General features: G+C 45.6%; 1 protein-coding gene across 2 annotated transcripts in view; it reads left to right on the plus strand.

The window, feature by feature from the left end:
• LOC137803611 (3',5'-cyclic-AMP phosphodiesterase 4B-like) overlaps window positions 1–19,919 on the plus strand; it is a 44,178-nt gene extending 24,259 nt beyond the window's left edge. Inside the window, exons 9-18 of one of the 2 annotated variants that reach the window (XM_068602235.1) lie at window positions 7,992–8,104; window positions 15,057–15,150; window positions 16,521–16,747; window positions 16,845–16,943; window positions 17,361–17,525; window positions 17,877–17,976; window positions 18,205–18,359; window positions 18,475–18,597; window positions 18,700–18,882; window positions 18,973–19,919. In XM_068602235.1, coding sequence (XP_068458336.1) covers window positions 7,992–8,104; window positions 15,057–15,150; window positions 16,521–16,747; window positions 16,845–16,943; window positions 17,361–17,525; window positions 17,877–17,976; window positions 18,205–18,359; window positions 18,475–18,597; window positions 18,700–18,882; window positions 18,973–19,338 — 1,625 coding nt within the window. In that variant the 3' untranslated portion in view covers window positions 19,339–19,919. Of the gene's footprint in view, window positions 1–7,991; window positions 8,105–14,270; window positions 14,573–15,056; window positions 15,151–16,520; window positions 16,748–16,844; window positions 16,944–17,360; window positions 17,526–17,876; window positions 17,977–18,204; window positions 18,360–18,474; window positions 18,598–18,699; window positions 18,883–18,972 lie in introns of those variants that run through there. The other variant, XM_068602245.1, reaches the window with a different exon arrangement.
• Window positions 19,920–26,090: the final 6,171 nt, after the last annotated feature.

Below are 26,090 nucleotides of genomic sequence, written 5' to 3' on the forward strand. Positions count from 1 at the left end.
ACAACTGCCAGTCTTATTGTCCTTCCTCCTCCACACTTCTCACAAACCTTGACCTTTGCGGAGTCATCTCTGACGTGGGAAAGCATCTCGTTATTGGCATGGAGAAGATGAAATGAGAAAAACAAGTATGATTAACCCCAACTTTAAATTGGTTTGAAACCTCTGACACACAGGGCATTTGTGTTTCTAATTCAGCGTCCTACTCTTGTGTCACCAGAGACTATTACTGGCGTCATCTTTTCCGGAGAATACAAAGGACATTCAGTACACCTGCTACTCCAGTGTATAATAGCAATTCTTTAGGAGACGACTACAACAATTAACAAGGATATGAGGGCGTCTTTCCTTGTGATATTTCATAAGGAAAGATGCCCTCATATCCTCTCTGGTGCTGCTTTCTGTTTAGTTTGCATCGACTCTTTGACCGGAAAGGGAGAACAGATTTTTCCTGTTTTGCGTCTGTGTTCGGTGAGGGAATATCCCCAGTTGTGAAGAAAAAAAAGATTTAATACCTTCCTCTTTCTGGGCATGAGCTCTGTGTAGGTGGCTGATTATGAAGTCTATGAAACATTGATTATCTCTTATCAAAGGATACGAGACAGACACAGTGAAGTATTGGGGAAAAACATTAGAAATTAATAGACTCGGTTGTTGTGTGTCATCCTGCAGGAAGACGGTGAGTTAAGACACAGACGAGAGTACGAGATATGCCAGATAGTTGCCGGGAGTGAGTTGGGACAGAAGGAAAAACACAGCAAAAGGTCAAAGAGAGGCGTCACAGTTTCTGAAACTTTTAATCAGATGCGATAATAATTAAAGGTCACATTGGATGGAATAAACAAAAAGAGCCTGAACGTGACCACATGCAGCGGGTGGAAGTGCACAGGAAAGATAAAAGTGCGCGTGTGTGTGTGTGTATGTGTGTCACTGCTGTTTACACTGTGAGCGTTTTACTCCAGTAACGTGATGGGATCGTAATTCTTATCATGTGACACGATGTGACATTGCAGTTCACGCTTCACATCTGGCCCCATCACATGCAGGCCAGTGAGCCCGGCCGCCAACAAAGGGCTCCCTCTTCCCTGACCGATCCAGATAATAGGCTTTGCTCTGTGTCTGATAAATAGTACTTTTGAGGGAAAATGCTCAGATCGTGACCACTTTCACCGTCAAGGACCGCTGATTAATCCGTAACGGTTATTATCACTAGCGTTGGGTGAACATCGTCGCAGGCGGTCGGGACTCCAGGGTCCGTGATTAGTCATAGAACAAGATGGGGATGTGAAATATCATGGCATGTTCTCGGGTGAATGTTTCCTTTTGAATGGCATTCAGAAATAAATGTTTACACAATCCCTTGAGAAGTAAATGTTTCAGGTGGTCTGCACTCAGTGACCCGAGTTACAGTATTACAGAAATGGCTGAGCGTAACGTTATTGATTCATTTATGTCAGTGGTTCTCAAACTGTGGGGCGCGACCCTCTGGTGGGGTGCGGAGGTATTACAGGTGGGGCGCAGCGGAGATGCAGAATCCTTTAATCCCACAGTGTGGCAATTATTCTCTGCATTTTACCATCCTGAGTAATTAAGGAGCTTTGTGCTGCTGTGAAGCTCTGGGGCTTCGGTGTCTTGCTCAAGGACACTTCAGCAGATAACTATGGGGAAAAAACAGGGTTTCTTGGTAATCTTTTTTGCCAAACATGATTTATTTTTTGCACATTGTGAACTTTATTTGCATTGTTTTAACAAAGTGGTTGCACACGTTATTAGTTTTCGTCAGATGGAGCGATCTGGTTTAGTGGGCGTGACAGAAAACGTTTGAGAACCACTGATTTATATTAACATCACGATTCATAATTCATCTGGAAAACTAAGCAGCTGTTTCTGAGGTACACAATTAATATGTTCATCGACTAAAACATGCACTTAAAAACAGCATCTCTCAAGTTTGTTCATATCGGATGCCGCTGTCGACGTCCAGGTCAGCGCTCATGCTGGTTTCATGTTTGCTTGTATCACTCTGCGGGTCCAAAACTGTCTCCTCATCTGGCCGGCACCCCTGAACCTTTTTTGACAATCACCCGTGTCGATCTCTTGTCTCATCTCTGCGTGGGATGTCGGCCAGCCGCTGCAGTTCAACCCGTGCAGAAATAATACAGCATTCAGCTGTTGAATGGGGTTCCTGTTAAGTCAAGCATGCACGTCCTCTGCCTTGAAACTACAAGAACACCTGACACACGGCCCAGGGTGCGGGGCCCCACATAACATTACAGTACATTACTCATCCATCTTTTGTCTCTTTGTGTAAACATGTCCTGGAGTAGAAGTAATTTAGACTGATCGGAAACAGGTTATTCTGACAGAACACAAAGAACCAATGACATTTGTTAATCACCTGTTATTAACGCTTTAATGCCCCATAAAAACAAAATGTCACTTTTAAATCAGGGCAGGAGAGTTTGTGTGTAGTTGTATATGTTCAGGTCTGTCTGAGCATATTTAGACCTATTGTAAGAACAATGCAAAGCAGTGGTGTCTGTTTTTAACGGCCTGGTAAATTGTGTGAGCATTAGCATCTTCTATGTAATAGCACTGTTGTGTGGTTCTGATGAAATGGATTGGGTTAATCCCAATAGAGTATTTTGAATTATTTCTTGAATGAGGGCCATATTGTTTGTGCTCGAGATAGGTTTTAGATATCATTACTTTTTCATTTTTTCAATTTATATTTTATTAGTCTTCAAAATCTCACATACATGCATTTAAAATGTTCAGATTCTGTGTATGTGACAAACTGTATACTTATTTTTTTTTTCCTGCTGCTTTCCTTGTTCTTGATTTCGGCCCCGACATTTTGACCGTGTATAAGTTAAAAAAAAAAATATTATTTGAGTATTTTTGGGGCGAAATATATTGATTCTTGGAGGAGCCGTGTTCTCAAGCGGCCATTCGCTGTGCTTAACGTCCCCCAACCTAGAAATCATGAATAATGATGAAGTGCACTCCGTCACATTTAGAATAATGAACAAGCTGATTTGGGTAGACACACACACACACACACACACACACACACACACACACACACACAGCTGACCACAACCCGACCTGACAAGTCAAATGTGACCTGCCATTTCCAGTCTGGGCAGTCCGCTCCGCTTCCCCCTCCGCAGTAGTTACTCTGCCGCGCGGCAGGAATCCATGACAGGTCTTCCAGGCCCGCAGCCAGAGGAGAGGATCTGGGGCGCTGGAAGCGTGCAGCCCGGTTAAGTATTTGAATTATGTCATTGACGTCAGCATACTCATAAACCTTGCTGCGGCCCATCCCTCAAGCCGGCCTGTGCCAACACCAGCTCCCACATGCATTGTGAAGGAGCTGTCAAACTGGCCCCGATGAGCTGTGTGCTGTCAGTGTCGCCGTTGATGCCTTTTGTTTTGACAGGTGAGGAGATTTGGCCTAGTTGTAAACTATGAGGAAACGTAATCCGGAGAAATGGTTGAGGTTGTTTGTGAGCAGCGTGTGATGGTGCGGTTTCAGGGCAGGACCTACTGTAAATGTACTCCACCAAGTTCCCTTAAACATCACACCTCTCTCATTATTATTATTATTATTATGACAGTATATCAAATGTCTCATACAGGTCACTTGTATCGAAACAACATACCTTGCATCCAATTTGTTTTTAGGCAAAACAAACAAAATGAAACAATATATGCATTAAAATAGCCCCATGCAGATATAACAGAGACAAGTACATGAATTATACTTTTTTTTATATATATACAACACCATGTGGGGAAACATGTTGCAATGAGGAAGCTTTAATGTTGTCAAATTCTTTTTAAACACAATGCAAATGACAAAAGCAAAGGTTGTTTTACTCAAGTAGGAAAGTCACTGATCAAATTCAAGATATACTGTATTCCCAGCAGTTGTGTACATAGCTGACTGTTCACAAGTATGCATTACACAACTCCTTTGTGTTGCTATCTGATTGAACAAATATTTGACAGAATTAAGGTGTTTTTCTCTCTCTTTCTCTCTCTCTCTCTCTCTTTCCTTGAACTTATGAGTAAACTGACGTAGATTGGGGATGATACCAAAGTGATTCACTGTCCGCTCCCTCTCTGTCTCGGCTTCCTGTGAGGTGCGAAGTCAAACGCACACTACACTGAGCATGTGCACATGTCTGATTCAAAGTGTGTTTGGTCTTTCACAATGTGGTGCGGTCAGCATGAGGAATGTGTGTTTGCGTACATGCAGATTTATCAGCGATGACTCGAGTCTTCTTCATTGACCCTCCGTTGTCTCGAGCCTCATTATTTCCTGACAAGTCAAATTAGTATGAATAAACACGACTGAAAACGTGTTAGTCACTGTGTTAAAGTCACCACGAAAACACAAAGACGACAGGAAGAATCAAACCAGTAAAGCTGCTTACACGCACATGCTCGCTGTTGCAGCTGGTGGAAAGTAACTATGGTCAGTTATTCAAGTACTTACGAGCAGTTTTGAAGTTCTTGGGTGTTTTAGTGTTTTTTTTCTTTATATTTCTGCTCTACTTCATTTCAGAGGGTTAAATACTATTGTGGCATGTATTTGACAGCTACAGTAACTAGTTGCTCTGCAGGTTAAGCTTAGGAAACATTGTTTTAGTATTACCATGGATTAAACTACCCAACAGCATTATAATGTCCCTTTCATGTTGGATGCGGATCTTTACATTTTAATAAATCACTTTGGTGTGTGGATTACGCAGCCAAAAGAATGCATTGTCCACGCAGGATTCTGTTTATCTGATAATGTATTTCAACTAAATGAAACAAGCAAACTAACAAAAGAACAAAGGAACTCCCCATGCTGCCTCTCCTGTGCTGGAAAAAAACATAAGCCTACCCAGGTGCATGCTGGTCCTGTACCTGCAGCCTAGATGTAACCACAGGTGCCCACAGCGTTACCCCATGAACAAATAAATGAACAACCAACACACCAAGTAAACCTAGACAACAACAACAACAAAATATTAGACTAAACTACAAACAATCAAAAGAAAAAGCTCTCCAAATATATCAAAAACAACTAGAACAATGAAACAATACTGCTTGTGAGTCAGATAACTCCAAACTAATCTCAAACAAACAGCTCCGACACTCCTTTCACTGAATTAGCGGCTGTAGCTTATCAGTCGGTGGTGGAATAGATGAAGCCGCTCAGCGCTGCACAGCAAACCTCTGCCAGACAGCAAAGGAAGCCGGTTTTTCGGGGTTAGGTTGAGAGCACAGAGAGGGGCAGTGTGAGGTGGACGGGAGCGGAAGGTGTTTCAGGCGGGAATGGAGGTGGGGTGGATGTTTGAGCGCAGCCCGGCTGCTTTTTGTGCAGTTGATGGCTCTCACAGAGGCCGGTCTGTGGCCCTATAGGGGAGAGGAGCTGGAGGGGAAAAGGGGGAGGGGGGGACGCGAGGGGAGGCCGACGAGGTCTGTCTGCACACTGAGGTCTGTTGTCCTCTCGGCAGCCTCCAGCATATGGCCAAAGCATTAGGACTCATCGAAGAAGAAAAAAAAAACTTCTAGTGAAAAAACAGGCTGGAAAAGTACCTCGCACTCTGTCTGGGAGCAGGTTTTTCAGACTGAAAGTGCGTCACGCCACCTTTGACTGGTGACATTGTGAAATGTCTGTCAGCCCATTTAGCACTGTATTTATGATCAACCCCAGGCAGAGATGGATTCAGCAGTCCCATCTCCTTCTCCTGTGTGTGTGTGTGCACACAACTTTGTTTTAATTACAACTTTGTTGTCAGATGTCATGTTAAAGAAGCATCCAGCTGTTATCGTTTTCCGGAAACACAACAGATGAACGTGTAAAGATCTGTTTCAGTGTTCTTGCTGTGGGCAAATGGCACCGAGTCAAAACCAGTAAATGTTTGTTCTTCGGTCTACATCTGAGGGGTTTTTTTTTTTTTTTACTGCCATCAGATTCCGGAGTTTGTGTGTGATCAGCCGTCAGTTTTCAAAATGACCCGAGTCCCCGGTCGTACAGGCGGTGTGGATGAGGCAATCCTTTGATGGTTCACGACGTCCTAAAATGTCAAATATAATAATGTCTCTATACGCTCTCATTGGAGGAAGCGGGGTTAGGATGTGGTCGCACTCTCTTGGCAACATCTCCTGCCCCTATGGCTCAAGACAGCCGCACGTTGGTGTATACCCCGTTTCAACAGCTCACCACCTTGTGCATGAGCTGCTTTCATGCTGTGCTTTCTGCTCCGTGTCACTGACTTTTACATGGCCTGGATTCCAGTGGTTCCTGTGAATAGTTTGAACCACGGAGCTTGGCGTCCGGCATCATATTGTAGCCAGGGCTTCTTTGAATTCTCCAACCTGGAGCCCAAGTAAAGGAAAAATTGGTTGGACCTGAGGAATGAGGCTAGTGCTAGCAGTCACGCTCCTGTAACCTGAGGAAGCGGTGGCATGATTTCTAATAGCCACAGTTGAGTTTAAACGCTCGCTGCCATCATGTTGTTCTGATATCGTTCAGCGGTTCTCTGTGAAACGCCGCTGGTTCAGAGTCTGTGCGCCATCACTGTGCTTTGAAGTGCTTTGATCCACTACACTGACGTAAATTGGGGAGCAGCACGCTGGCTGTCCTGTTGTGCTAAGCATATGGGGTAAATGTCTTCCATGTGTGGAGCCCTATGAAGTCGGGATCAGTCTTTTCCATCGAGAAAGGAAGGTGGGGAGAGCCAGATGTGCTCTGCATTTACTCCCTCTGGGGCCGAGATTTGTCGAATCAACATTCTCCCGGGTATATCAGGGAATGATCCTTCTTAATTTGTTTCCTTGTCTTTTCATCATCTCAGCGCTTTTCTCTTAAACTCCTTCTTTTCCTTCTGAAGTTTGCGGCCGGCCACATGTGAGGCATAGCCGCTAACGACGGAGCTACGATTGTCGTCCGCAGTCACTCCACTATTCAGTAACTCCGCTCCGTGTTTTGCGCGAGTTCAGGGCCAAAGAGGAAGTGTTTTAGTTTCTTTGGCACACAGAGAGACCCCGGCCTGGTCGCCCCCCCCCCAAATTCAGGGAGTCAAAGTTTGCCTCTCGTGTTGCTTGCATAAACACAAAGTTTGGATGTTTGATATATATTTTTTTTCTCCCTCAGAAAGGTTTAGAGAGGCGAGAACCAGTGTGTGGATGGTGGCGGTGCGGTGTGTGCTGCTCTCGCTGCAGTTCAGCAAAGTAGATGCTGAAGTACATGCAGTAGAGCCCTGAAGTGGTCTGCGAATGTTTCAGAAAGGAAGTCGTAGTTTGAAGCATTTGCCTTTGCAGCAGTGACACACTGCATTCATGAAGTTAATGTAGGTGTTTATCTTTTACTACCCTCCATCCCCGTCCTACTCTTCCTCTTCTAGATACAGAGATCCAATTGTTTGAGTCTAAGACATCATAAAGCAGTGGGTTTGTACCTGTATGTGCATCATTTTTATGTGTTTAAAGGCGGGGGGAGGAGGGGGCGCTATTACAGCAGGATGCAGCAGACCATTTGCACACACACACTTGTCCAGCAGAGTCAGAGTGATACTAAGAGGGGGGGTTAAGCAAACGAGAGAGAGTCTGAGAGGGGGGTGGGCGGGGAGAACCAGACAGAGTGGGAGGGGGTTTGAGGAGAGAGCGAGGGAACGAGGGGTTGTAGAGAGAGAGACTACAGACAGAGAGAGAGAGAGAGAGAGAGAGAGAGAGAGAGAGAGAGAGAGAGAGTCTAACTCCAGCCTCCAGTTTATCTGAACTCTCTGAGGTGGTGGAGAAGCGTAATAGGATGAAGGAGCTGTGTGTACACACCTCCCCCTCTTCCTCTGCGTCTCCCGGATGTCCTGCAGGCCAGTCCTCCGTAAGATCAAGCCTCACTGGGACCCTTGGACCTCCAGGCATGGTGTCGGGGGGCTCCGCTATGGACATGGATCCTCTCGGGTCTGAATACGTGTCCATGTGTCTGTTGGCAGATGAGTCCTACCAGAAGCTGGCTATGGAGACCATGGAGGAGCTGGACTGGTGTCTGGACCAGTTGGAGACCATCCAAACCTACCGCTCTGTCAGTGACATGGCCTCTAATAAGGTAGGGCAATTTATCCTGCATATTTTGTACATGCACAAATATATCTGTGGACATTTGCATTTGTGAAGTTGCTCGGAAAGTTTTTACATTTACGTGTCTAGAGACGGGATTTCAAGCATGTCCTCTATGGATCTGACCTGTAGCTTGTTGTGCAAGAGACATTAAACTGTCTGTACAGAGTAATGTCAGGTAGTGCCTCCCTAAAATCCTAAGAGGTCAAACATTTTGATAAACTGTCTTCGGAGACTTTTAACAAACAAATTGTATGTTTAAAAGTTGTAAGATTTAAACACTGATGTGCTCTTAATGACTTATAATTCTGATCACATCTTTACACCTTAAACTCTCAACATATGTGTGACTGTGTCATTGCCTGCATTGCCACTGAGACAACGATCACAGGAACACAGCACACCTACTCTTTCCACTGTTGTGTCTCCCAAACCTAAACTTAACAAGAATTTAGAGGAAAGGGGACCATTTCACATGTTCAATCCCAGATCTAGCTCCTGTTCAATGTTACAGAATTATTATTGCCACAGTGTGTATTCTGTGATACGCTATCGACGCCGAGCTTGTTATGGTGACCTGACTGACTTGTACACAGCCGTACAATTAGCCTTTGTTGCAGTGCGGTTGCCAATTTGCGCAGTGGATGCAAAATGTAAATTGCTTTTTGCCACATTGACGCACTTGCAAAGTAACAGCCTCCCTGTGGTCGTCCATGACCTGGCATCATGTTTTATGGGTCCCCTGTCATAAAGAAATGTAAAAACACGTTGTTTTTTTGCATACATAACGACTGACTTCCTGTTTAAGTAACCTAATCCCCTGTACTCCATGGAAAGCGCTGTTCTTCTTCAATGTCCTTACAAACTATGTGAGACGTCGGGTGTGTTTCACCTCCAGGCTGAGCTTCAGATGCACATGCAGTATGAATGCAACTGCACACAGATGCATTTGTCAATCAAAGTGAAGCGAGTGTGGATGTTGGCTCTCTGGGACATTGGTCCAATTTCTCATATTACGTTATCATAAAAGGTCACGCTTAATCAACAGACATTCTTTTGTCCAGACTTTCGTTTGAGATTAACAGAAAAACAGGACTCATGGAAGAAAGTCCAGACTGGCTTTAAAGCTCCACTTACGTTCAATCAAATTGTATCTTAGTCAAAGAAGTACAGACAGATATCTTCATTGCTCTTTCTGTTGCAGATACTCCATTTGTTCACCTTTTATATTAATATTAATAGGGGGGCAAATACATGATGTGTAGTGTATGTACAATGAAGTAAGGTTGAAATAATGACTGATGTGCTAATTGTGTGTCCAAGCACAACATCTCTGCATTGCTTACAAATGTGCTCATGCGGACAGTGTTGCATGTAACAATATAATAGATATACATTTACTGCAAGCACTTTTAACATTTGGTGAGTCAAAAGAATAAATGTACCATACTAATTCGCCCTGATAACATTTTCTAGTTAGCAAATAAGTACAGCTGAGCCTGACGGTAAGGTCAGTAGCCTCGCAAGCTTTGGACAAATTGAAATGCAATATGAAAAGCTACAGGATCACTGAAGCTATTTGTCCTCAGGGGGACATGACTGTTTCTAAAAAAAATCATGACAATCCATATAGTTGTTGAGATATTTTACTACAAAACAGAAATGTCAACCTCATGATGATGATGGGGTCATTAGCACATCCTCTGGGCCCCATGAATATCTCTGCAAAACACTAGACAACACCAGACATCCCTGCTTACGTGACTAAAAAGATCAAATCAAAAAACATGTTGTTTTGAATCTAAAGGAAAAAAAAAACTGCTTTCTGGTTGGGTGGAAGTGAATCTAAATAAACACATTGTGGTGTTTCAAGTCGACACAAAGCAGCTATTTGGAACTAATTACTTCCTTTTGCTTTGATGATCGTTTTTTTTCTGCGTATTTCATTTTGTGCGGAGCTCAACCAAATTACTATACAGTGCACAGTCTTACTCGACGCCCGCGCAGCCAGTAGAGACAGTACGGCGGCGTCAAATTATAAACACTCACGGGGGTGTTGTCCATTTCCGTCTGTAGTCTGCACTGTGGTCTGAAGGTGGATTGGGATGAGGAGGGGCGTCGTCAGACTGTAACGGGTGACTGTGACCGTGAAAACCAGTTTCCTGTCTCTTTTTATTTCCCGCTGCTGCCCCCTCTCCTCGACTCCCTGACTACCCAACGACAATAGCCGCGCTTCGGCCATGCATTCAGCCGGGTTGAGCCTCATACAGACGACCGCGTCACTGCGACCCTCAAGACAATGAGCGCAAGGCCGCCGCAGACGCACACTTAGCACAGCCACTCGCCAGGCAGACCGGGCGCATTGTTCGCCCTGAGTCACAGTCCTCCCAGTACGACCCAGTAACCACCACTAAGCATTGTTGACCGGCGGTGTTCTCGATCGTTGTGCAATTGTACAGGGACGGCAAAGAAATGACGCGTCGGCCCACTTGCCAAACGGGCGTCAAATACGGTTTCATTAAAGCAGCATCTGCGGGCTTTTGCGGCTCCGTTCCAGCCTTTAAATGACGTGATGTTTGACAAAGAGCCCCACAATCGAACCCCAGGGTGTCACCGCACATCCAGTGTCCAAGGGCACAGGTGTATCCGGGGCGCCGTGGGGACCACACACCCCGCCGCCCGCCCGCCTGGTCGCCGTGACCTCAGAGCATGGGGAGCGGCTCCTCTGCCTCCTCACTATCATTAGCCTCGCCACACTTCCATGCCGATGCCGGTGACGGCCTTGGACAAACACCGCCATCTGAATCCAGTTAGAGGAGCTCGGCGCTCTGCGGGTTTGCGTGCGTGCGAGCTCCCCCCCCCCCCACCCTCCACGAGCAGAGCGCGAGCAAGTAGGAAACTTTAACTCACGTGTGGTCACTTCAACTTTGAAGCGCCGGCGTCTTCAGAGGGGGAAAAAATGACAAAATTATTGAAACAGATGTAGTGGTGGGCCCTGTAGCTGCAGCAGGGGATAATGGACATTAAATTACAGTGTTGTGATTCCCTTTGACTGAGAGGGTGGTGAGCAGATCGGACAAGCTGCAGTAGTGATTTTGGTGCCTAATTGTAATTGAAAAGTATTACCTCTGAAATGTGCTGATATGATGGAAAATAAGCCAGAAGTAGGAAGGTAAATATAAAACCTGCGTTTACTGCAAACCCCTATTTGTGTGTTGTTCTTATCAACACCTTCTAGGAAATGCCTTTTCTAATGTTGCTAATCTGTGAAAAAGGCGCTCGGTATCATCCGCCATGTGTTGACACAGCAAACATCCGCACGGGGGGCCCAGAGGCAGCATCGGATCAGTCTGGACTTTGTCAGATGACACAGCCGAGGTATCGCAATATGCAGTCAGGCTGCAATCCACTGTGTTCTGATTCATTCAAAGTCAAAGTGTCCTCTAAGAAATGAGCGCGGGAACTTCCTTTAAATGTCCGCCGCGTGGATGATTGCGTGTGCTCAACAAGTTTCCCGGGACTTTTCAGTGATGCACTCAGGTATGTTAGTTGTTTGGGGCCTGAGGCCACGTTAGGAAGCAGGATGTCTGCCAGTAAGCGCACTGAATTACCCTATCAAGTTTAAGGGAAGTGGGTGGGGACACATGTTCAGGCCCGTGTCAGAGGGGGCGGAGCTATCGACCTTTTGTTCGACCGTGTCGGCCAGTCAGTCAAGTCAGCTTTATCGCTATATGTTTCCTGTCTGCCTTCACTCCAGAGAAGAGCATTGAGGGAGGAAGCAGGCAGAGCCTCAGACAAGTTCATTCTCGTGAAACTCAACAGGATTTCTTTCCGCTCTGCAGTTTGTTTTTTAGTGTGAGCGACAATGGGACTATGTTCTGAGAAACGCATGCACAACTTTGGCATTCTAACAAGTTTGAAAAAGGTGAGTTCGTTTTGGAGCCGCTTGCGTTGTTCCTGTGAGAGTGTGGTCTGCCATATGGGGGTGTGATTTATGCATTCACTCATTCATGAACATGTATTCATTCATTGGTTTGATCAGAGGTTGTTTCATGGGAGAACGGGATTAAATATTTAATCGAGTTTGCTTTATTGGCGTTGTGAATATCTTGGCTTGCTTGTTTGGATTCACGCCAGTGAGACTAAACAGTAGTGTGCTGGCATATTTGACTTCCAAAAAACTTTTGACACACTTCAATGTTAATTAGTTTAGGTGTTTCAACTTCAACCCAGAGATATACTTTGCGTTGCCATTTTGCGAGACAATGCCTCCAGTGTGCACCTATTTTGAAAAGTCAAACTTTATGTGGCATCATCATCATCATCATCATCATCTTCTGAGAACTAACCACAATTTTTTTGGGGCGTCAATGAAACTTCTCGAGGTTACCTCAGACCGGGGTTTGTTCTCAGCGTGAGCACTCTTTGCTAACACAACTCATGTATGTGTTCATGCCATGGATTGAGTAATCCTTTGTGATGAACACACTCATACACGGGTCATCATGTCGTGAGCGTACGTTGTGCGTCTGAGCTGAACCTTTTGACCCCCGGGTTGACGGAAATGTGTCTGTGTGTCTGACGGACGCACAGACATTCAGCTCCACTGCTCTAAAGAATCAATTACCGGCTCCCTTTGAATGGAATAAAGTCTTCTGATTCCAAACTCAATTTTTTTTTTGTCCTTTAGAGCTCTCTTAGATTTTCATGGACTGCCTCTGGCAGTCAGGGTTTTGAAAGCAGCCCATGCTTTGAAAGTGGTATTCTACGTTCACAGTCAAGGCGATGTTAGCGGTCTTCGTCTCAGCTGTTGAGATCAGGAGAGAAAAGACATTGTAAGAAATAAAAAAAGCCCTGGCAAAATACATAATCTTAGCTTCTTTTTTTTTAAATTCAAGACATTATAAAAACAGGATCCTACAGTTACATTTTAGGCAAACGGATTGATTACATCATCATCCCATTGCATTCATCGTAAAGATTAGGGTGTGATTTTGCATCAGTGCCTCTCTTTTTTTTGACAAAAAAAAGAGATTTTTACATCAGCATCATCGTTCTTTAACAGAAACTGCATCCGTGATTCTGTGTTGTTGTTTTTTTTTTTTTTACAATATCTAGCCTAGTTATGTCAATCCAGTGCATCTCTGCTACAGATTGTGTGTCATATGCTTGTGTACATGGTTGTGTGTGATGTGAAGCAATGCGTTTAGAGCGGGGACCACCGTGAGAACGATCACATGGGCCACGTGACTCTGTTGCCATGGCGTTCAGGTTGACGTGCAATTGGTGGTACTCTGGTGGGCGTCAGACTATAAAACTCTCCTCTGTTTGTCTCCCATCACCTCGTTTAGTGTGGACAATAGCGGAAATTGAGAACAAGAACAGGTCTTTAAAATGTACTGGAATAAACGTGAACTAGAATGCGTGCAGCAGTTCAATTGATCTACTGCTGCAAAGTACAACAACAAAAAAAAGACTTAACCCCAATCTGGTAAATTAATACCCAGCGTCTCCTCAGCCATGCGATAGACACATTGGTGCTTTGAAGTCTCACATTGCGCAGTATGCGTTGTGATCTGTTCTGCATTACTGAGCAGGGAGAGCCAATCGGGAAGGGAGGGAGTCCGAGTCGGGGAGGGGTGAAAGAGAGACCGTGGGAGGGGGGTTTGCAGGGAGCTCAGGAGCTCGGGAGGAATAGCTGGAGACAGAGAGAAAAGATGTGGGGGGATTCTCCCAACTCCGATTATCTGCAGTGCTGTGCATGGCTCAGTGTTTAGCGAGGGTGGGAGGCAAAGAGAGAGACTGAGAGAGAGAGAGAGCGAGAGAACCCATCAGTCTGCCACAGGAGACTCTACAGCTAGAGCGCACCTCCCTCCCCTCCCTCCTCGCCGCCGTTCTCTGTCTCTCGTTTCCTTTCTCCCTCCGTCTGCTCTTCCTCCCTGCCTCGCTACATCTGGGCCAGGGAAGGCTGGATTTCCCCCAACCTGCATGTCAGCGGATGACATTTGGATGGTGGCAGGAGGAGAAAAAGGTTTAGCGAAACGGACGCAGGCAGCGAGAACCGAAGAAAAGCAAAGGGAATATTGATCGCAACCGTGGGGAGGGGTTGGGGGGGCGGGGGGGGGGGGGGGGGATTCCATCACTCTCGCCAACGGCTTGCAATCCTGGAAAACCCTGGGCGACGCTATGAGGAGGCGCATTCGGATGGGGACGTGGGGGTCCGCCACAGCCCCTCTCTAGACACTTCAGCCGGGGCTTTTTCGCCGTAGTCGACCATTGGAAGGCGGGGATTCGGCGGCGCTGTTGTGCTTCAGGTTGCAGGGCTGAGCTCAGCCTTGGGGGTCCCCTCAGAGAGGAGCATACAGGGCTTCTGCTGGGGAGCGCCAGGGGCTCAGCACAGCTCAGCACCATGCCTGAGGCCAACTACCTGTTCTCCGTGTCCTGGGGATACATCAAGGTGTGTCTCAGAGTAGAGTTGGCATAGATGAGACACATGTGTGTGTGTGTGTGTGTGTGTGTGTGTGTGTGTGTGTGCATATACTGTATATTCATGTGTTTTCACTGCAGCTGGTGAAATATCTCAATATTCCCACATTGATTTTGCTGTGCGATTGCACACTTGAATGTGTTCGAAAAAAAATTCGATGTAAACATTAATGACGCTGTATTTTGTGTATCATGCACCGTGTTTGTTGAAATGCTCGCCGGTCAAGTGTCTTAGTGGCTAATCCAACCCAGGACCGAGAAGACATAAACACTCTCTTTATATGGCGCGTTCAAAAACAAAGGCTATGTTCTCCTGGGACAGTGGAAAATAACAGGAAGTGCTGTATTCCTCTGCTTGGTAATGGGAGAAAAATGTGTGATCTCATCTCATCTGTGCTTTCTTGAAAAGATCGCTGAACCTCATGTATTCTTTTTGTCTGTCTCTGTGCCTCCAGTTCAAGAGGATGCTGAACCGGGAGCTAAGCCACCTGTCTGAGATGAGTCGCTCAGGCAACCAAGTTTCAGAGTACATCTCCAACACCTTCCTAGGTGAGCACCGCAGCGCTTATTCAGACTCCAATAGGAATTGCATAAGTGCAACGCACTGCAATGTGCAGCCGTGCCTTCAGAAATGACACATGCAGTCTACATGCGTCCGAGGGTTACTCAAAGCATGTGCCAAGTAGCGGAGCAAATCCCAGTTTGTGTGCTCCGCTGCTCTCAAACCAGTCTGATCTAGTCAGGAAGGGGGAGACGGAGAGTCCCCCGTCTCGCTCCGACTGCAGAGCGGCGTGGAGAGGGAGGGGTGGTGGTACTCGGGGAAGACTTCCCTCTGGAAAGATCACGGGCGATGAGCGGGGAAGGAGGGCGATTGTTTGTGTGCGCGCGGCGCCCTCGCGCATTATTCATCAGGAGGACGGCCGTGTTTCCTCGTCTCTCAAAAGCGCGGCGGCGTTCCATGACTCACGGGCCAGCCAGTCTGCCCTCTCAGGTTTTTCCACCTTCCCGTTCCAACGCGCCACCAGCGCAGACGAGCCAGCTGATCTGGGCCGCGCGCAGACTAACGTTCTCCTCTTGCTCGCAAAACACGCCTCCATCTTCTCGCCTCCGAACGGCGAAAACCTCGAAGGGAAGCGAGGCAGAGGATGCGTTGTGAAGAAACTGTACCTCTCCTCACGATAGAAGTGGCGCAGTGACGGAGCTGCTCGGGGAGACGAAAACAAACCACACGAGCGCAGAGAGAAACTCAGCTTTGAAGCTGAGTGGTTTTGTTGTCGTCTTACACCTGTCAGGTGGAGCGAGCAGCGCTTTGCGGAGGATGCAGCTGAGATGTTTTTCTCTCGCTGCGGTTTACGCGGTGCACACATTCACACCGAGGGAGTCTTGCACTCACACACGCTGTCAGCTGCGTGAGAATCTCATTCGGAGACTGAATCACATGAACCAAACCGACCTGCATACTAACAGAAATACAGTACGGCGAAAACACTGTTGGCCTCACATTGGCCGGCATCCATGATTATGTGTATTGTTATAGTTGCATCAGGGCCCCGTTTCCCAGAATGCACGGGCCGCTGGAGCTGTGTCGGATATCATAACATCTCAGTAGCACTTCTTAACCCTTCTTGAAACGATTTTCCTTTTGCTTTTTTGCTTTTTTTTTACTGTCAAGAGGAATTTATTTTCAGCAAAGTTAACTATAACTGAAGGATCGCTTACTAATTGAACAACTGTCTGTGCAGCTGTATTGTGTTGTCACGTAGGTGTGAGAGGTCAACTATCTCCCCTGGCGTTGACTTTGTTTACAAGCCAGGAGGCGGATACAACATCCCCTCGCTTGCTCCGTTTTAGTTTTTGGACTAACTGAAAAAAAAAGCACCTTTTTAAAATCTGTATTTTTCTTATTCTATCTTCTGCAGACAAGCAGAATGAGTTGGAGCTTCCGTGTCCAGTTCCTAAGTCCAGGGAAAGGAAGAGGAGGCAGGGCCAGAAGCAGCAGCAGCAGCAGCAGCAGCAGCAGCAGCAGCAGGGTGGGATGATGACTCAGATCAGTGGGGTGAGGAAGGTCAGCCACACACCCAGCATCTCCGGAAACACCAGCAATCGTTTCGGGGTCAAGACAGACCAGGAGGAACTGCTGTCAAAGGTAAGCGATCGACGGGTTACGGAGCAAAAACAAAATGTATGACATGAAAGTTGTGTGATTGGCTGAACCCTTTTTTGTCTTGTCTATTCTCTCACAGGACCTGGAGGACATAAACAAATGGGGTCTAAATATCTTCAAAGTGACCGAGCACTCCCACAACCGACCGCTCACATGCATCATGTACTCCATCTTTCAGGTCAGTGCCTTGCCTCTTCATCCTCTTCATCTTGCATCGTGAAAGCGCTCATAAACACATGCCGCTATAGAGGGCGTGAGGCACAGCCCACGTCAGTGTGTACAGTATGTTCTCTGTTACGTTCAGCTGTCAGTATCACTACTGGGACATCTGCTAGAGGGACATTAGCACATGCAATTGATTTCTAGCTGTGAATCATTCTGGCCGGAAATCTGTTTTCATATTCAGCTTTCTCAGTAATGCATGATTCACAATTTGTCAATTATGGCCGAGGCATGGATTTTAAGGTTCAGATCACTGTTGGCAAAAAGCACAACTCTCGGAGATGCTTGAGACCTACAACGTACACACGGTCGCGTCTTCAGAGGGAAGTCTCGCTGGGTTTCGTTCCTCATTTTCTCTCTCTGGCTTACGCAGGAGCGAGACCTGATGAGGACGTTCAAGATTCCAACGGACACCTTTGTGACGTTCATGCTGACCTTGGAGGACCACTATCACTCCGACGTGGCGTACCACAACAGCCTGCACGCCGCTGACGTGGCCCAGTCCACACACATCCTCCTGGCAACGCCTGCACTGGATGTAAGTCACCCTCTCCGATCGTGACCGGGCAATGTCAAAAGATTTTGCCGACAAAGTGAAGCTGCGTTTTGCATATCTTTGCTTTTTGTTGCTGCCACATTGAGCTGTGGGATTGCATTGTGACACCATTAAAGTATGCCAACCTGCACCTACTTTTCAAGCTCGTTTGTTATGCTTTAATGAGTCGACTGGCATTGTCGTCACCAATACTGGCACGCTCCAGAAACTGCGTGTCGAAAACGATGACACATGGAAGGATCGGCCTCAAGCGATTGTTTATTTGGCCCCGTTTACTGGATGTGAAGCTCATTGCTCTTTTTTTTAATTTTTCTTCCTTCTCTTCCAACATAGGCGGTCTTCACAGATCTGGAGATCTTGGCAGCCATTTTTGCCGCAGCCATTCACGACGTGGACCACCCAGGAGTGTCAAACCAGTTCCTCATCAACACCAGTGAGTTCTCTACAATGGCACTTATCGTCTGTGAAAAGAGTCACAACGCTGAATCATTTAGTCTACTTCTGGTAGAAATACTTCCAATGGTTTAATGGGCTCTGGCTCCAAAGACAAAAATACAGGTTTTTAGGGACCCAAAAGTTACCTGACCTTAGTTAAAAAAAAAGCTAGCTCCAATTTAATGTCTTTCTTCCTGTCACTTCCCCCTCCCTCCTCTGCCTTCAGACTCTGAGCTAGCTCTCATGTACAATGATGAGTCCGTGCTGGAGAACCACCACCTGGCTGTGGGGTTCAAACTGCTGCAGGAGGACAACTGCGACATCTTCCAAAACCTCACCAAGAAACAGAGGCAGACCCTCCGGAGGATGGTCATCGACATGGTGAGGAAAAAACGTCTGCACATCTGTCCGATGACAGTTTTAGCTTTCGAGGTGATGTCTTGACTGCTTTATTGCTTCCTTCCTAAATGATTTCCTACATCCGTCTCTCCTGCAGGTGCTGGCGACTGACATGTCCAAACACATGAGCCTGCTGGCTAATCTGAAGACGATGGTGGAAACCAAGAAAGTGACCAGCTCCGGAGTTCTGCTGCTCGACAACTACACAGACAGGATGCAGGTAAGGCGGATGCTAGTACACCCACACGATGCAGACAGTTCGGCGCTCGAGAAAGAGATGCAATGTGTTGATTTTCTTTCTTTTTTCTTTCGGTCTTTGCAGGTTCTGCGTAACATGGTTCACTGTGCGGACCTGAGCAACCCGACCAAGCCTCTGGATCTGTACCGGCAGTGGACAGACCGGATCATGAACGAGTTTTTCCACCAAGGAGACCGGGAGAGAGAAAGGGGAATGGAGATCAGTCCGATGTGCGACAAACACACAGCTTCGGTGGAGAGAACGCAGGTAGAGAAGACGCACATTTTCGCTCCCAAAAAAAGACTCATTGTTGTTTTTTGATTTGACTGACATCACCCCCCCTTTTATCTTTTCTAGGTCGGCTTCATCGATTACATTGTGCACCCTCTGTGGGAGACGTGGGCCGACCTGGTCCACCCCGACGCCCAGGATATCCTGGACACACTGGAGGACAACAGGAACTGGTACCAGCGCATGATCCCGAGTCCCTCCCCTCCGTTCTACACCAGTGACGGGGAGGGCGGCCTCCTGGAGGAGGTGGAGGGGGCACCTGTGGCGAGTAAATTTCAGTTTGAGCTGACGCTGGACGATCAGGATGGACCGAGTGGAGACGGGAAGAGCGCACTGATGGAGATGGCGGACAGTGTGGTACTCCAGCAACACGCCTCTGATCAGGACGGGGTTCAAACGACGACGTGTGAAGTCTCACCCGCGGAAACATAGCCGAGCTGACGCTGTTCTTTGAGTGCAGCGAGTTATGCTGTTTTGGCTGAATTCATTTAATTGCAGTGGAGCAATCCTGCAATATCGCTCTCGGGAGCTGCCTGGCAAAGAGGGCCTGACTGAATGTTGGGCACCCGTGCAAACGGGGCTTGGAAACCCTGTGGCAGTTTGTTTTGAGCCCCCTAGAGGGGAGTCGGAGGAGGTGTGTTCTTTAAAGAAGGGACTGCTGTCAGACTGCAGAGGCACGTCTGAATCTCTCAGACAAAGAGGCGACGTGTGTCCGCGTACTGGGACTCGTAAAAATTCCAAACTTGCACTTCAGGAAGTTTTTTTATGTTCATTTTTGTTATTTTGATTGTGTCAGGATGCGATGCCACCTGGTAAATGTCCAACCAAAAACGACTGGTGAGCGAGTTATTTGTACCCAAGTAGTTTTTACACTTGTCTAAAAAAAAATTTAAAAAAAAGTTGTGTGCCTTTTTTTTCTTTTTTTCAAACGTTTCTTTTTGTACGTTTTTTTTTTTTTTTTTTAAATATAATTTATTGAACACATTCATGTAGCTGTAAAATGTGTCAACTTTTCTACACACTTCTCTCACACAGTCTTCCTCATGTTCTGGCAATAGTATAAGCTCGTTCAGTGGATGTATTTCTAAAATCAGACGACTTCCCAGCACAATTTGCACTTTGTGGCATTGGACAAAGAAACATCAGTAATTTACATTAAAGTAAACATGTAAAACATGTTTGTTTTTCTCCAATAAGTCACTCCACAAGCAATTTAATAACTTGTGGATCACGTTCTTTGAAAATGGACAAACATTTTGTATTTTTGAGTCCAAAAATATCTAAAGAAAAACTAAACAAACTCCAAAGATCCTGTAAAGAAAGCACTTTGATGATTTCACTGCCACCTCTGCGAGCTGGAAGAGTCGGTAGTGAAAGAAATCAAACTTCTGACCAGAAGGGACCTTCATCCCTGACGTTGTCCTGTAGCTGGATGACGAGTTCAGGCAAATGAAAAGCAATTATTTAGTGAATTCCACCAAAAAATATTCCACAAAGGTTAGAAATTTCTGTTGGAAACTGTTTCTACCTGATAATCCTCCTGTTTCATCAGCTCACACACACACACACCTGTTGTGGTTCCCATTATTCCTACCAATAGGCTTCGTGCCGTGACTCATTTTGAACTCTGAATGACTGTGAGACTGTGTGCACATTTAAAAAGACACCTATTAGTAACAGAATAATTGTATATTGTAGTTTTTATTGCAGCACTTTGAATATGTCGACAGCTTGCAGCTGGTTGCTGATCTGTCCAACACTACCTTAAAAGTACAACCTTCAGAGTAAGGGAGGGGGGTGCCGATATCGTGTCATGACATGATACCTCCGGTGTGACTGGGTTTGTGTGTGTGTGTGCGTGCGTGTGCGTGTGTGTGTGTGTGTGTGTGTGTGTGTGTGTGTATGTAAACAGTTGCACAATCTTGTTGCACCCAGCTGAGTTGTTTAAACCTGTCAGCTGTTTGTAACACTATTTATTACCTTTCTCCTTGTACATGATACTATTGATATTGATTGTTAATATTCCCTGTATATCTGTTATTATTTATCTGCACAACCACGTATCAAATCACAGTTTGACTGAACTTGTGCGCTGGTTCTGTTTCGTTATATTTAGCAAGATGTTTTGCTTTACGACCGTAACATGAAGTTATGCAACTACATTTTGACAATTTGAGATGTTTGTTTTGAAATGTTCAGCCAGCAAATTGTGGACCGTCCAAACCGAGCACACTTTGTGTGGTACAGAAAAAGTCTGGCATTTGTTTTTGTTTTTTTTTTTTGTGTTTCTGGTGGATTATGAAGGGTGGATATTTACTGCAGTATATTGTGTACAGTGACTGGTCATTGTACAGCTCTAGGAATATTTGTTGAAATATATTGCATTGTTTCAAATATATTTTTTCAGTGTTTTTCCTCACAATATATTGTAAAATGGTATATGTTGTGCTCAACCAATGTTTTCTATCAGATTATTAAAATGAGCATGTATTACAGAATTTTCTCATCTGTGTATTATTGGATCTCATGAGCAAAAAAAAGAAATATATATATTTATATACACACATTATCCTTGACCTTCTAAAATTTTGTGGCATAGGACATAGAGACCGTCAAAATCATCATTTAATAACTTGTGGATCACGTTCTTTGGAAATGGGAAAATATTTTATATTTTTGAGTCTAAAAATATCTAAAGAAAAACAAAACAACCTCCATTTGAATTTATCGTCTCTGTATTATTGGATCTCATGAGCAAAAAAAAAAAAGCTTGGACCCATTTGGTTTGAGGCGTGAGTATAAATGGGTCAGCAGGTCAGTAATGTATTTGTGGGATTACATCATATCATCCTTTGTCTTCTCTTTTTTCCAGTTCAAAGTCTAGCAACTTGCAAATTAGCATTAGTTTGGCTGGCGGCAGAGCTGGAAGGGTCAAACATGATTACCCTCATTTAGTTTTCATTGGGTTGAAATCCACTGCCAATCTAGGGCAACGCAATTTAAGTTAATTCTCAGTAATTACAATAATACAGACTGGTGTGGTTTCTTTGACGTCATGGTTCCAGTTTTGCAATTCTGAGGGGAAAACCAGGTGGAAGTGACAGCCACTGACACATCACCCCTCTGACTCGAGTTCAGTCACCGCCAGCCAACCGGCCGGCCGGCAATGTAAACAGGAAGGGCAGAGATAGTAATGCTGCCGGGCCCGCAGGGCATTCACTCTCCCATGGCAGCGAGCACCTTGACCCGAGCAGATAAGTATCTGGAGTACGTGATCTATAGGAGGTCCTGTTGGGTAAAGATGTCACGCGGCCAGAGATGAAGCATAAAGATTTAGTGTTCTGAGTAATCTCAACAAAACAGGAGGAAAGACACTTGCTGATGTAATCTCTTCTTTACTGATCATTTGTCAAAGCAGCCGCTCTCCTGACAACGTGATACAAGTTTTCAGTCTTTGCAGCTATTTAGATTTTCTCCTTTGGGGTTGATAATCCTTGATCAATACTATTCCACATTACTTCTATTGCCATCAGCCCTGAACTCAGGTCCTGAGTCAGAGAACTGTGCTCGTCGGACGGGTTTTAGTGTGTTAGTCTGGTTACAAAGGTTTAAAGGTACTCATTACTTTCCTTTGTCCTTGACACAATGTTAAACGCACTGACCTGCAACATGTTCAGCACGTAATAGCAATTAATGAATCAGGTCACATTCTGAAGCGGATGTGAGATAGAGTTGGCTTTGGAGTATGTGGACGCGTGGATGACGACCAGGAACCTGAACCGTCCTCCTCTTCCTTTCGGATTCAGCAAAAACGAGGCAACTGTTTATGGTAAACACCCAGGAGCGGACGAGGACGAGTGTTTTCCATGGAGGTGGTCCTTACTGCCATGGCAATGGGCAGCGAGTTTGTTTGAAACGCTAACACAAGTCTTGTGGTCTGTTGGTGGCTGACGTCAGCAGGGTGAAGGCAGACGGCTCCGTCCCCGGCAGCAGTGAACAGCCTGGGTTCAGGCTGAGCCGGAGGCTCCGACTGCCAGTAGTTCCAGTTGACAGACCAGTCAACCTCCTTTCTCCACTCCGCCAGCCAGGCTCTGAAAGGGCCCGCGGCCCGGGGCCAAGCAAAGAGAGGAAGAGAACCACTTCCAGCAAAACAAACCTGCTCGCTCCATGTCCACTTTATGAAAACACATGTCTTCCTGGAGTTTCTCCTGACCAGCTGCTGTTTGTTTTCAGTTGAGTTGACTGTCAGAACTGAATCAAGTGTGCAGTCAGTCGGTGGAATACAGGGTAAAGCAGGGCATTCCAGGATAATTCAATAATGATCCAGGCGCGTGTGTGTGTGTGTGTGTGTGTGTGTGTGTGTGTGTGTGTGTGTGTGTGTGTGTGTGTGTGTGGATGGCAGCGATTAGCTCAGAGAGGCTGAGACACTAGGCCATGGAAGTGCGCTGAAAAGGCAGACGAAAATTATGATTACAGACGCCGGCTTCCTTTCATAATAATAATAAAATTCATCTAATAAGTGTGTTTGAAAAATGTAGACACTTTACAAGACGCACATTATTGAAATAGAAAATTGAGCAGTATTGAGCCACAAGTAAAATTGTTACACGTTAAAAGAGTTGAAAGGTGTCTTTTGAGTGTAAGGATGTAAGGAAGTAAGGAAGTGAATCCTCCTTCCTCTCAGGCCTCTTGTGTGTGTGTGTGTGTGTGTGTGTGTGTGTGTGTGTGTGTGTGTGTGTTTGAGTGTGTTGTGTCTCATGGACTCTAAGATGTCGTGTCAGGACAATAGCAGGATGTGTCCTTCACAGGAAACGTCACAAATCATCTAGTTATCAAACATGGCCGCAGTCATCATAGATACGCCATTGTTTCTTCTCAGCGTGTGGATTTGCCTTGTATATAAATATGGCAGCAGTTATGTAATCCTCAGAATGAGCGATGAAAAACGACAAAAACACACCCAAAATCTAAAATTAAGACAAAATGGGACTCTGCGACTTTGAGTCATTTTAATCAGAGCAGCAAATTAAATGAAATGTCACAGTTATGTATGTGAAGAGCAACACATGACGTTAATTATGTGTGATGAATGCATTTGCATTGAAGACATGTCGTCGTTGGATGTGCATGATTAAAAAAAACAAACAAGGACATTAGCCCATGTGTAAAGCGCTTGTCTGTGTCAACTCATATTTACCGTGATGCATTTAAGGACACGGCACCTGCCTGACATTTGTGCCCATTCCTCGGGGCGATACCCAACGTGAAGCAAGTCCAGGAATTGTTCGGACATGGACGGGAACATCCCTGTGGGGACGCAGCGGCACACGAGAGCACGCTGTCATCCGTGTTTGTTCAAAAGATGAAATAAATAAAACACCCCTGGGATCATACATGACACACTGAGGCACATGCATGCTCGCACACCACACAGACACACACTGACCAAAACTGTGTGACATAATAGATGTGACACATGGAGATGGAGGGATCCCAATACACTTGAGGGGAAAGAATGGGATGGTGAATGTTGATGATGCATGTACAGACACACAGTATTAAACCATCCGACCATCACCAGTTTGCTGCTGTTTCACGCAGGAAGAAGGTTTTATGTGTGGCTTTGCTCCATGGTGAAGATGAAGATCGACTGGAAACCAAATGATATTTAATCCGCATGTATATCTGTCGCTATCTGGTGTGTCAAAGTGGACGAGTGCGTGGGAGGAGATGTTCAACATGCGGTGTGGTGACTGAAAGAGAGACAGAAAGGATACAGGAGAGGTGGGGGGAGGGGGAGGGGCTCCTCCACAAAGTGTACATTTCAGATAAACCACATCTATAGGGCGAGATACACAAAGCACTATTGTTGCAGCACAATGTAAACGCAGGAGTTTCCACCGAAGGTTATCTACACCCAAAGCTCTGGAGCTTTGTTGTTGCATGTTGTCCTGTTCATTTTCACCAAAACACACACACACACACACACACACACACACACACACACACACACACACACACACCGAGTTCAAAACAACATGTGGCACAGCTGATGATTCAAAGATAAGATTGTTGTTTTACGAAAACCCTGTTGCAGTATTTTCCAGAACTCAGCACTCCTCTTTGTCTAGACAAAAGCTGAGTCTGCGTTCAACACCAACCGTATTACAAAGTAAAGGTTTCCCATGTTCTTTATCATACTGGAACTATTATGCGTCTTGTTGTCGTACGAGAGATGAGATTAGTCAGACCCCTATTGTGTTGTTGTGAATTCCTGTAAGGATCGAAGAGTGTCACAGTATAAGCAGTGGCAAAGCTTCCTCTGTGCGATAAGGCCCCAGACTGTTCCTCCGCGGCCCGACCAGAGCAGACGGCTGCGTTTCCACCCCCAGACGCTGCCCTCCACGTCGGCATGAGGCTCCTCCAGCGTGGGCCTCTGTGTGGAGCTGATTGAGGATGCAGATAAGAGCGGCTGTTGTGACTGCGCTGACGAAATGCAAAACGGGACGATGGTGAGATAGTTATCGTCGTGTTTGTGTCTCAGTGTGTCTGCATGTGTGCGCATGTGTGGAATGTTTAGAAAGAACACAGGTGGATGTACAAAAGGAGAAGTACGAACACAACAATCCCACAAATATTCCTTCACTAGAAAATGGTCTGCTTTTGAAATCCCACTTAAGAAAAAGGTACAGAATTATCAACTAAATCTACTTCAACTATCAAAAATCTGAATGTAAAAATTGGCACTGCGACTCATGTATTAAAGTGGTGAACGTTACTATATTGTTAGTAATTAATGAATCAATGAATCTGTTGTCGGCCTAGCTGGTAGAGTTGGAGCTAGTTTGAACTACTTGATATATCTCCAAAGGGTCACGACATGATAAACCTAGGAAATCATGATATTACAATTTCAATAAAAAAATATATCCCTATATGCGTCAGCTGTAACACCTGAACGCCACGTGTTGGGGGGCATGAAAACGTTAAAAGCATTAGCTAAAAATATACAATGAGTTGAAACATGACACAGCTCTTTTTGTAAAGTGTTACATTGACAACTTATCTGACGGCGTTAAACAAATAAAGAAATCAAAGACAATCTATAAACAGCAGCTTCCTCCAGGTCTGCTGACATATAAATAGGCCGAGCGTCTCGCAGTGTGTCAAAGGGCAGCGCGACA

Source organism: Clinocottus analis, unplaced genomic scaffold (assembly GCF_023055335.1).
Source record: "Clinocottus analis isolate CAN_PGR_092001 unplaced genomic scaffold, fCliAna1.0.p SCAF_11, whole genome shotgun sequence".
Taxonomy (NCBI): domain Eukaryota; kingdom Metazoa; phylum Chordata; class Actinopteri; order Perciformes; family Cottidae; genus Clinocottus; species Clinocottus analis.